This window comes from Mytilus edulis, chromosome 4 (assembly GCF_963676685.1).
Source record: "Mytilus edulis chromosome 4, xbMytEdul2.2, whole genome shotgun sequence".
Taxonomy (NCBI): Eukaryota; Metazoa; Mollusca; class Bivalvia; order Mytilida; family Mytilidae; genus Mytilus; species Mytilus edulis.
This window is the reverse complement of record NC_092347.1, coordinates 90,000,083-90,013,358: the sequence shown is the minus strand read 5'-3', so window position 1 is coordinate 90,013,358 and position 13,276 is coordinate 90,000,083. Positions and strand designations below refer to the sequence as shown.

General features: G+C 32.0%; 1 protein-coding gene across 1 annotated transcript in view; it reads left to right on the top strand.

The window, feature by feature from the left end:
• The window catches only part of LOC139520968 (zwei Ig domain protein zig-8-like), a 45,213-nt gene extending 33,900 nt beyond the window's left edge, over nucleotides 1-11,313 (top strand). The window contains exons 2-8 of the mRNA XM_071314083.1: nucleotides 2,069-2,202; nucleotides 4,044-4,257; nucleotides 6,710-6,745; nucleotides 7,244-7,531; nucleotides 8,899-8,922; nucleotides 10,370-10,632; nucleotides 10,725-11,313. Coding sequence (XP_071170184.1) covers nucleotides 2,069-2,202; nucleotides 4,044-4,257; nucleotides 6,710-6,745; nucleotides 7,244-7,531; nucleotides 8,899-8,922; nucleotides 10,370-10,509 — 836 coding nt within the window. The 3' untranslated portion in view covers nucleotides 10,510-10,632; nucleotides 10,725-11,313. The remainder of the gene's footprint in view (nucleotides 1-2,068; nucleotides 2,203-4,043; nucleotides 4,258-6,709; nucleotides 6,746-7,243; nucleotides 7,532-8,898; nucleotides 8,923-10,369; nucleotides 10,633-10,724) is intronic.
• The last annotated feature ends 1,963 nt before the right edge of the window (nucleotides 11,314-13,276 follow it).

The window sequence follows — 13,276 nt, the reverse complement described above, 5'->3', positions numbered from 1 at the left end:
ATGGTGGAGGCTTTCTATCGACAGTCACTTCTCGACAGTCATTATACCTTCCTCTCGGTATTTTTATTGCTTTATTTTGATAGTCATATTACCTCCTTTATGTAAAGACGGTCAGTTTACCTCGCTTTTGATATAGTTTTTACTGTATAGTCATATTATTCAACTTGTGTAACGACTTTCATTCGTCAATCAAATCATTAACTCCCACTAAGTGTGGCCTCTTCTCGATAGTCATTTACATACCACGTGACTTACTCTTAACAGTGAGTCTCCCTTCTTGTGGTGACTTTATCTCGATAGTCATTTCACGTTCTCCTTAGGTTGTGATATCTCGACAGTCAGTTTAACTCCTCTTGTGTAATGTTTTATATCGACAGTCAAATCAACAACTTTCACACGGCAGTCATTTTACTTTGAAAGATGTATACTTTATCCCCTATTTTCGGAAACTCCTATTCTACTTGGAGTATATACTTTATTATACATGTATTTACCTTAAATTACCTGTGTACACAGTCGATCCATGGATTTGTTAAGGTAAGTTCTGTTGGTTGTGGTATATGATGTCAGTTCTCGAATTAAAATGAAGTGAAATTCTTAACAAATAATTTAGTTTCGAAACCATTAGTTGATTAGATGTTTCAAATGCTTTATCAATAGCATTTTACACTAAATTATTCCAAAGTATAACTTGCAAAGATTTATCAATGTTTCTGCTCTTGTTAATCAACTTGTTATATTGTTATAGCTGGTTATATCAAAGCATATATCACAATTAAAATTGTTTGCATCTTTCAGATGGGAAAAAGTATAAATCTAATTGATATTCAAACATATTTTTTTCTCTCAATGTGCTAGAAACTATTTCAAAGGCGCAAAGTGTTTTATGTAATATTTTAACTTCGATAATGTGCATGGAAAATATATATGCGTATAAGCTCAAACTGAACCTAGCACATTTCTACGGACATATACAACCGATAAATAGAGTTAGGAGAAGTGGCAGACTGTCTTACCAATACATCGTGTTGTGATCTGCCACGCTCTCTTTAATGTTCTCCCGGATAGGTTCACGCTCATTTCACTGATATCTTATATTTGAAAGTATATACTATCTTCATCAATTTCCCGTATTTGGAGTGTTTTAAGCTTTCTTGGCCGATGTATGTTCTGATAAATTATTTCCCTCGCACTTTTCAATGATGTTCACCAAAGTCTCGTGTTTCGTGTTCGGAGAATACTTGACTTAAAAGAACCTGCCACGCTCTCTAAACTGATGTACCATTGTGGTCTCTGCAACGCTCTTTTCGCTGATGTCCCGTGTTGTCATCTGCCACGCTCTTTTCAAAGATGTCCACTGTTGGGACATGCTAGGGCTTTCTTTATTAATGTTTCGTTTCGGATATGTTCACACTGATGTCAGCTATATCTTGTATTTGAAAGTACTATATTCTCTCTTCATTAATGTCCCGTCGATGTTTACTGATGTCTCATGTTGGGAGAATACCAACCTATCTTAACGTAAAAGACTCCTATCGAAAGACGGCAAATACTAAATAATTCACCACACGACATTGAACAAATTACGAAAGTTTTAATAAATACATGTACGAACTTTCAAACTCGATACTACCTAGATCTTGACATTTTGAATAAACACATGTTTATTGTTGAACACTATCTTTTATATATTGAGGTTATTTGTGACGTTGAGTTGTTTTACAATTGAAGATACTTCACATATTTTTTTATTATCTTTTTAATATATTGTGGCTACTGAACAGGAATAAATACAAGAAATACATAGCAATATTTGATATTGATTACACCAATACACCAACCAAATTGAACAGTGATTATATATGGGGTTTTTCTCTAAATATGACATCCTGTAATAGGAATTGATGGTGGATGCATCATTATTGTTTAGTTTGCAATATTTATAGGTTTTGATAAATTTAAAAATTTAACATATTTATAACACAGACTGAATGCCGTCATGCAACATGTAGAACGCCAAAAATAAATAACCTTGGACCTGAAAGTAATCAAATTAAATATTTTGCAGGTCGTAACACAGACTACGGTTACAGAAGAAGACACCAAACACCCAAGTTTAAGTCAACCTCAGGGAACATAAGTTTTTACGTCGGCGCCACTGCTAATTTATCATGTGTGATTGAAAACCTAGGTGCCAGACACGTAAGTCAGACTTCAATCACTACTGATGGATCACATGATATTAACATCTGACATGTATTTAATCGACGTTATCATTAACTTAGTTGATGAATATTGAAAAACAAATAGTCCTAAAAGTTGTACTTACTTTGACTAAGGCAAATAAAGGCAACAGGAGTATGACGGTGTTCAAAAGTCATAAATCGATTGAGAGAAAACCAATCCGGGTTACAAACAAAATCTGGAGATACACATCTATGCCTTTGAGTGTAAAGGTTTGCGTTTGAATGTTTAATCATCGGTTTTGAGTACTCAGATTTAAAAACCATGTAATATAATTTTATAATAATTGGTCTCATAAAGCCAAAAATATGCGTCAACGTTTGACTGTTCAGTAAAAACGAATGTAATTATTCATATTTTCAAATATCCATGGTAGAATTCTGACATCGGATCATCTGAACATCTGATGTAGTTTTGTAGCTTTCCCGGATTTCCTTAATAATTAAAATATGTTTGGTGATGACATGTAATCGATGTTCATTACTTAAACACAGAGTGTGACTGCAATGTAAATTTACACTATAGAAATTGACACGAAACGGGGCGACATCCAGACGGCTACAATAATGAGACTATCATATATTAGCTGGTAATTTTTTTATGAATCCTGAGAAATTGTCATTTGCCATTAAGTTAATTTTGTTTTCAAGCCATTTCATTTACTAAATGAGGTGGACATTAACATCATTAATATCAACCGGTATTAGCGTCAGATTATGCTCTTTCATAATTTTGAATTAAAAAAATATAAAAGCGTACTTGTTAACGTAGTTGTCCTTTGGTTTTAAAGGAAATATATGTATCATCGTCATTCATATTCATATCCTTTAAAGCTATTCTTCTAACACTTGACAATCATTATATGACTTTCGCAGTTCTCATTCTTCTTTTTGTTTGTTATCTTAGACCATTCTTCTACCAGGATTAAAAATACAACGTCTTTTTTCTATCTTTTCGGGTCATCATTGAATTTTGTGACCAAGAAATCAGAACATAAGAAATTTGCGTTGTTCATATAATTTGAGAGTCTTTTTGATATAACTTTTAAATGATCGTCTTTCTAGGATAAGAAAAATCAGGATTCTGAATATAAATGCATTTTTGTTTTACATCATTGTGTTTTGTTCTTTTGGAGTTGTGATACCACATCTCCTGATTTGTAATAGAGAGAGTAATAAAACATAAAAAAAATCTTAAAAAGACCGGTGACTTTTTGTCATATATGTTGATTGAGTGTTGCAATCGTGTAACATACCATATGTGACAGTATATAAATTTATACCCAGGAGAGAAAGTTTGATAGTATGCATATGCGATTTATACGGAACTGAACGTCTATATTCAACCTAAATAGGAATCAAAGCAATATTGATGCCAACTCTTAAACTTTAATACAAATACTCGATAACCAATTCCCGTCTTTTAAATGACACAATGTCTATAACATGTGACAAGTTTAAAGTTGTCGGGACAAGATGTACATGAATGAAATACAGATGACGATCTGACACAAACAGAAAATCCTATCTACGAACAATTAACAAGATTATTAATAAATTTAAGCGTTGTCGAGTTTCCTTAGTTACTAGGTCAATCTAGTTGGTTTGGTACTTAAAAACCTCTTTGATGTCGTTATAAAGAAAAAAAAAGAACATGCAATTAAACAAAATCAGTTCAACAAAAGCATATTTAGGTTTGAGTAAACATGAATTGTCGCTAAAAACAAACTGCTTTATGTTTGATATCAATAACTGTGTATTTAGTTTGCTTTCATCTGTTAAGAACATATATTATTTCAGGTTATTTGGCGTAAACTTCCTGAGGAAAGTCCTATAACTGTTGGTGAAAGGTTATTCACACAAGATGATCGTTTCTCCGTAAACCATAATTCAGAACGGAACAACTGGGATTTGAGCATTCAGGATTTGACATTCGGAGATACGGGGAATTATGAATGTCAAGTCCCTTCAAAAGATAAAAATATAAGACAACATATATTTCTTAGAGTTAAAGGTAAGTTTGAACTCCGGGTTTGTTTGAATGTCCTTGTCTTGAAATATTTCACTAGTAACTTTACTTTATATTAAAAGATTTAACTATATTGGTAACGTCAAAAATGCTGCAATGTTATCTTTATAATGATTTGCTGACAAAATACTGTCAATGAGAGTGTCAAGATAACGTGAGGTCACGCTTGAATCGCTTGCCATGCCGACTAAGTTCCTATATTACAAGTGGCAATGTGTCATGGTTTTTCTTTATTATTAACATTCCGTTTGCATATGAGGTTTTACTGATTTATCCGCTGAACATCAACACGGGGATTGTGTATCCGACAAGCAGTAAGGCGGGTTTTTTTTTTTTTTTGTTAATCAAGCAATATCAAAGTATTTATCTGCCGACCAATAATACGTGCATTCTATAACCGCCGATTAATGACACAGGGAGTATCTATCCACAGAATAAGAAAGAGGATTATGTAGCCGCCGATAAATATCATAGATTTTATATATCTACAGAGCAAAGCCAATAACACATGCATAATATATCTGCCGAGAAATAAAAAGGGGATGATATATCCGACGACCAATAACACAGGGATTAAACATGAATATCCGTCGACAAATAACACCGGGATTATATATCTACCGACAATAACAGGGGCATTATATATTGGCCGAGCAAAAAACAGGGACATTATATATCTGCCGACCAACAACGGGTGCAATATATATCTGCCGACCAATAACAGGGGCATTATATATCTGCCGACTAATAACAGGGGCATTATATATCTGCCGACCAATAACAGGGGCATTATTTATTCTTCTAAAAATAACACGGGTATTATTCGTGTATGGTCTGAGAAATTACACGGAGATTAATATGGCTGTATTTCTGTTGTGAGTCTTAATTTGTGAAGCATTAGTCATATTTTTCGAGTGTATTTTTCTGCAATGAGCCCAGTTGTCATATATGAAATTGAAATACATTTCTTATGAAATAACTGAATCTTTGAATTAAATAAAAACCAATAACAGGGGCATTATATATTCATCGAAAAATAACATTGATATTATTCGTTTATGGTCTGAGCAATTACACGGAGATTAACATGACTGTATTTCTGGTGTAAGTCTTAATTTGTGCATTATTTGTCATATTTCTTTAGTTTATTTTTCTACAACATGTACAATGAGCCCAGTTGTCATGAAAATAGTCACAAGTTTATAATATGACCAATATGTCTTCATGTTGACTATGATACATTTTTGTACTATAAACTGAATTAAATGTCACTGGCAAAACAGTATAAAATAACTCGCTGTAACAGAAGTATAAAGTTACTCACGCCTCACGTTCAAATAAATAGGTTGTGTCGACCTTGGGTTGTTGTGTCGATCTCGGATTATTGAATAAGTGGTGTTAACCTAGCTATACTAATACATTTTTTGTTTAATGTAGCGTTTCATTTCACAAACGACACAATATCACAAAAGTGGGAGGAATAATGACAAGGCAAAGCCGATCACTTAACTGAATTCTATATGAATGAAATTCTTACACAATAAGGCGTGCTGTACTTGATAGGTTAGGAGAAGTTTATCAAATGTTTTATGGGTTCATTTTAATCTCCGTGCTATAAAACACATCTTCTCAAGATGATGATATTTTGTTTATTTAAAAGCAATTGCTTCTGTAATTTGTGAGATAAATCTTTCTTGATAGACTGTTCTTTTTCCATTGACAAAGTTGGCATGGCATTCACATTTGAGTTATTATTATATGAATGGTACAAAGGGACAGAATTAATAGGTGACAATAGTGCAACACAATTATTTCATTATTCATATGATTTTCTGATTTTAGACTCTTCAGATGATGTAAGATCAAAAGAACCGTTTAAAACTAATCGTTCTTCCCTTAGAAATGAAATTGTTTGGTTTAAAAAAAAAACATACACGGATAAAAACTTTATATTGCGCGCCTGTTCACGGGGAAAATTATTTACGACAGTTTTTTGGTAAAGAACATTTCAACACGTACGACTGCAATCAACTTCGATTGTATGCCTTTTTGTGTCGCTTTGTTGATATATTTGTTTGTTTTTAAAGTAATCCAGATCATAACACAAAGTTGACTGCTATTTTTACCTATTATGTCTGTTTGTTCTTCACACATCGCTGTCTATATAATAAAATTGTATGCGAGTGTCATATAAGTGAAAGGTTTAGCTAGCTATAAAACCTGGTTAAATCCAACATTTTATACATAAGAACATACCTATACTAAGTCAGGGATATGTCAGTTGTTATTTGTTCGTTTAATGTGTTTAAGCTTTTTAATTTGCCATTTGATTAGGGATTTTTTGTTTTGAAATATCCTCGGAATTCGGTATTTTTTTGTTATTTTACTTATTGCTACAGTAATTTGCCGTTTTCTTATAATGCTTTATTTGTTTCAGCTCGCCCAAAAGACGACAAGACAGAACCTCCTCCAGGTATATGTTGTAAAATCTCTTTCTGTTCTACGTCTAACACATTAAATTTCACTTACACTGACAGTTCCTCTAGTCCTTCCGAAAAAAAAGTCATTAAACAATATTCCGTAGCACTGATCGATTGTTCTATATACACATTCACATAGGTATGATATTGATAATGAATCATAAACTATGAACCCAATAACATGGAAAGAAAATATCAAAAAAACTATTGACCTCGATGATAAGGAAAACCCACACAGTATGTTGAGATATGGAAGACCTCTGAAACCATTCAATATCAAACCAAAATAATTTCAGCAAATGACAACAAACTACTTGTAAGCAACTGGACTACATGATCCTGGCTAGTGATTGAAGACTGTTGTGACAAATTAACACAAACATGCATTTATATATTATATTTTCTGTTTAGACTAATAAATTCAGTATGACTAAGTTAAAACACTATAGACCCTGAACATAAAATAAATTCAATCTGTTTACTTTTTTCAGTCATATCGATATCAGGTCCAGACCTGACGCATGTAGGTGATACATTGGTAATAAAATGCAGCGCCACCTACATTGGAGTGGCTAGCATTGATTGGTTCTTTGATGGATACCTTTTACAATCAAGTATTGAAGAAGGAATTTCAATTAAGGACAGATTTTCAAGTGTTTCAAAGACAATACATAGTACACTGCAGATAAAGAAGGCCACCATGTCCAGTTCCGGTACATATACTTGTAGATCTGCAGATCAATATGTAAAGGAATACAGAATTACGGTTCTCAGCGATGGTAAGTTGTGTTCACAAATAACATTACATATCTGTAGCACGTACTCGGAGTATGTAAAAAGGTGTTTTAGGCTTAGTAATGATATTTCTAAGGATATCCTGTTAAAGGTGTTTTAAAGGTTATTTTTAATTTGTCTTTATCATTTGTAGCGAACTTTTTTTTTAACTTTTTTTTTTTATTTCTGGACCATATGAGTATTTGGACCATACGCGTACGGTCATGACCATATAGGTATATGCTCATATGGTCGGGGTAATTAACAAGTTTACAGGTAACACCTAACTCTTCATAAGGTATAACCCTTGTAGTTATCACGTCATTAAAAAGACGATATCAAAGGTCATTTCATTATATTATATTTTGAAAATAAGCAGTTTCGTGCATTTAATTTTACTCACTAATCACTACAGTAAACACATTTTATACATATAGTCATTACCGACTTGTTGTTACGAGTGCATGGCAATATGTCGACTTAGGTAGATATTTCCATAATTTCTTAATGCTGTAATGGAATTTCCCGATACCTCGGTATCACTGCACTCAGGTGGTAAGAAGGCTAGCTTTCTGCTCGAATGCAAATGGTGTTATTGCAAAGGATCGTGCACAATAAAGACGTGCAAATGCAGTAAAAGTTATTTTACCATGTGGAAGTAAATGCAATCCTAAACGTAAATTTAAGAATATAATTCGCGATGAAAACTAACTGTGTCAACTATATTTGATTTTTATATAGCCTTTGAATTATAAAATTAATACATTTGCATGTCAACATCATTGTTGTTGTTTTTTTAGATAAAGTTTATTAATATTTGAAAAAATACCTATATGGTCCAAATACTCATATGGTCCGGCCCGTTAATAACCAATCCAGTATATATACTCATATAGTCCAACCATACATGTACGAGTAGTTCTGGAAAGCACTTTTTGCGATAACATCTGGATTAACAAGTATTAAAACACATGCATTCAAGTGTCATTTCAAGATGATACTTAGAACTTATGTTTAGTTTACATTTTAACAGTGACAATTTAATATTTGAGACATAGATGGAGGCTTACTAGACAAACATTAGAAACCGTAATCGTAACAACTTCTCAAATAAAACAGTTGTCTCAGCATCGAACCTCTTTCTTGTAAAAAAAAATCAGAAAACTATTAAATGTACAGTACACTGATATATAAATGGCTCCATCATTGATGCATAATAAACAGTCGCATGGAATTGGAAATGTAAATGTATTGTATTACAGTTCTATAGCATGAGACAATTTATTAGAAAACAAACATCAGTGTTGGTAGATATGTATGATATATTAATGTTTGAATAAAACAATACATATAGTCTTTTTTTATATTTCAGTGAAAACAAATAATAAGAAAAGAGGTATGTAAACTTATAAGTATGGAATTACACGTTCAATTTGATTTTATAATATTCCGATGGTGTACATTTTATTAATAAATGTTCACTGCTGTGTTTGTCTTGAACTAACATTTGAATTATATTAACATCGATAGTGTACTTATACATTTATGTGTCTTCTACAAACTATATACAAAAGGGGCGAAAGATACTAGAGGGACATTCCAACTCAACGATCGAAAATAAACTGACAACGCCATGACAAAAAAAAGAAAAAAAACATAGACAAACAATGGTACACAAGACATAATATAGAAAACTAAAGACTTACTAACTCAAAACCAACCAAAAACTTGGGGTGATCTCCAGTGCTCTGGAAGATCCTTTTCCACTTGTGGCACCCATCGTGTTGCTATTAAATTGCCGATTAATATTTTTTTTAATTATACAACAACTACGGTTTCAACTCCATCAGGCAAAGTTGCCCTGGTTGAATTTGGCTATATTTTTCAGGTTATAGTATGAAATTCAAAACAGTGTAGCTGTGGCCATTGATTGACACATTAAAATCATTCATTGACTGGGACAATTTAGGTGAACGTTTGTATGTAACGACCAATGCTCACTATGTACTTTTTAAAGAAACTTAAACTATGGGGTCACCAAAGGTTCTCAAAACCTAAATAAAGTAATTCGAAAAATTAATCAGAAATAACACGATATTCTGATTTATATCAATTATATAAATCAAAACACAAAGTTTATTCCTGATTAATTTTTCGAATTATTTTATAATTAAAGGCGTTAAGAAACCTTTGGTGACCCCACAGTTTAAATGTCTATCGTAGGTACGTCATGAACAGTGGTTGTTACAGACAAACGTTCACGTAAATTGTCCCAGTCAATGGATGATTTTGATGGGTCAATCAATGGCCACAGCTACACTGTTTTGAATTTCATACTATTTTTGGTTCATAGCTCTTCAATGTTTTCGGTCTTTATACATCATTGATTTTCAAATATTCGGATTTGAGCGTTCTTGATGAAGATTTATGGGAAAAAGCGCTTCGAACGCATGACATTTATAAAGTGTTGCTTCAATTTTTCATATATAGATTGTGTAGAATGTTTGTTTCACATTATGAGGTTTGTAAATATTTACCATATACAGAAGTATTGGGAACATGTTTAAACATTGGAGCTGCGTATGCGAAAAGGGAATAAGATGAACACATAATTTCTATAAAAACAAAAGCAAATGGGAGCAATTTTAATTCATTTTAACTACACTATGATTATTTACAGTCTTATGTAGACGAAACATTCGTCTGGCGTACTAAATTATAATCTTGATAACTATTTACATGAACCTACAAAAGAAAGGAGATTCCGTTTTCATTTGTTACTATATCTTAAATCTATGCTTGTTACTTAATATAATGTATGGTGTTTTTTCTCTCTTTTTCAGTTATTTCAGAATCTTTAGGGAGGGAATCGTCAACATCCGGTCATAAAAGTAATACCTCATCACGTGTTTCTATCAACTTTCCAATCATATACTTTATTCTGATCACATGGTTTATGCAGATTAAAAACAGTTTCATTTGACCTTAACCTTTTATGATCCTAGTGTCACATGATAACACTATTTGGCGTCTGGTCTGAAGCCTTCTAGCAGCATTCATTAATTCTGTACATCACATGTTCAAAGACAGAACTCGGGTATTGAATATTCTAATGCAATTATTTTGTAACAATTGTTCTGATTGGATAACAGCAAGCGTAAAATTCTCTATCTCCTTGTCTGTAACTAAGGAACCGACATTTAATGTCAGCAGTACACTTGTCTCATCAATATCCACAAAAACAACAAACACAACAAAAAACACACCACTTTATATGATAGAATTTCTCTGTTGATGTTTATGTGATAAACGTAGAGCTTAGTAACAAATTAGTTTGCAATTTATATCTTAAGCGAAATAAAAATCTGGCTTTTGGAGAAAGTATTTTTAAACATAATGGGTTCTTGCTAATTAATCAGGTATTGGGATGATTCAGCTACATGTTGACTTTACTAGTCTTGTGTACTTTTATTTCTTAGATCAGAAAATGTTTTAAAAAAATGACACTAACTTATTATAATGTTGCTTTACGCAATAACTTATGTCGTAACGTTCTTTGTTATTATTTATCAGTAGATTTATGCATTGTTCATTCAAAGTTGTTAATGTAACGGGGAAGATATGATCGACTTCAAAGTTATCTAGCTTTTCTTAAACCGAAAGGCTTCCCCAAACTTATGTCTACTTGTAAGAAGTGCATAACATACTTTATTTATAGAATGTTATTTATAGAATGTTGATGACTATTTCTTCGAGATGTTACAATAAAAAACTAAAACAAAAGCTTTACTCAATGTTTTGTTAATTTGTTTCTTTTTTTCTATTTTTTTGCGTGGTACATTTCCGTTTTTCTTTTCTTGGTTTTTTAGACTGCAAAATGTCACTGAAAACAATTAGAAAGTATTAAAAGTACTTTTCTATTTTACCAAAAGTTATGTGTGTTATACTACAGATGAAAACAGAGCTTGCGAAGACCAAATAATAACTACAGCGTACCTGCAATGTGGTTATGGTAAAACAAAAGGGCAAGCTAAACATAGAAACGGGCTTTACAGTCTAGTTATGATTGGAACATATTAAAAACATTCTGGAAACTTGCTAAAATATCTGGTAAGGGATAGAAAGTTGTAAACACATTATGAATACCAGCAAAACTGTCTGGTTAATGATACTAGTAGATAAATGCAATAATATCTGATTAGGGATAATAATTTGCAAACAGTGTAGATACCGGCTTAAAAATCTGGAAAACAGTATACTTTTTTTTAATCCAGTTTATATATAATACAGTGTATGGGACATAATAACACAAAAAATAAAACACTAAAAAATCATCCATCTAGGAACATACAAGGAAAATTTAAAGTTTTCAAATGAAGTTAGATGTTGTTATATAGTTGATTATATTGTTTTGTTTTTTACTCAGTTAAGTTGATTGTAACTCTACATCATTTCATTTTATTGTATATTGACATACGCAGTCATCTCAGTACTAGAATCTATAACATACGAGACGATTTTAATTTTGATTCCACACCTTAGTAACAATATACGAACTTCACCTGCATATGGGATATACATTTCCCAACTAATTCGGTATTCAAGAGCTTGCAGCTCCGACTCAGACTTTGTATAACATCATCAGCGTCTGAATAGAAAGTTGTTGAATCATGGGTATGTGAAAGAACGTTTCGTTCTTTTTTTCCAAAAGTTCATCGGCAGGTACCGAGACCTTGTTGATAAATATTTCGTATCAACTTTACAAATACCGTAATACACGATGGTCTTGGAGTATAGATTATGGGTACTGACGTTGTATATTGTCTTAACAACGTGTTATATTATTCTTTTATTTGTCTTTATGAATATTGCTTTTATTGTTTACTCTTGTTTTGGTAATATCCATAAAACGTGACTCGGTACTTAGTTATCCCTCATTGTGTTTTTGTTCTAATAATTTTTGTATTCTTGTCTTTCATTTTTGTTAATATGCTTTTTCTATATGCATTTTTGTGGGGGTTTTTTTTAATACATATGACGTGGCTCTGTACTTATACATCCCGTCATTGCGTTATTATTCTATGATATTTTTCTGTATTCTTGTCTTTACTGTTTGCTAATGTGCTTTGTCTATAAGCCTTCTGGTGTGTTTTTTATACATATGACGTGGCTCTGTACTAATACATCCGGTTATTATGTTATTGTTCTATTGTAAATTTTTGTATACCTGTCTTTCATTTATGCTAATATGCTTTGTCTATATGTCTTTGTGCGTTTCTTTGTTACATATTTATGTTTTTATAGTAAATAAGATTATAATTCAAATGTTGATTGATGTATCCTTATTTTTTACATTTTTACCTATTATGTCTGATTGTTTTGTTCACACATGGTTGTCAATATAATGGAATTTGATGCGACTGTCATGCAAGTTAGAGGTTTAGCTAGCTATTAAAACAGGTTTAATCCACAATTTTCTACATTAGAAAACGCTTGTACCAAGTCAGGAATATGATAGTTGTTATCCATTCGTTTGATGTGTTTGAGCTTTTGATTTATCCATTTGATTAGGGCCTATCCGATTTGATTTTTGAGTTCATTATTTTGTGTAATTTTACTTTTTTCTTACAAAAAGTGATAATCAATGCATATGAACAGTTGATATACTACAATAAGGTAATCAGATCTTTAAAATAAAGGGAAAACAATATCTATCAGATCAAATGAAGAATAACAGTACTGCAAAATAA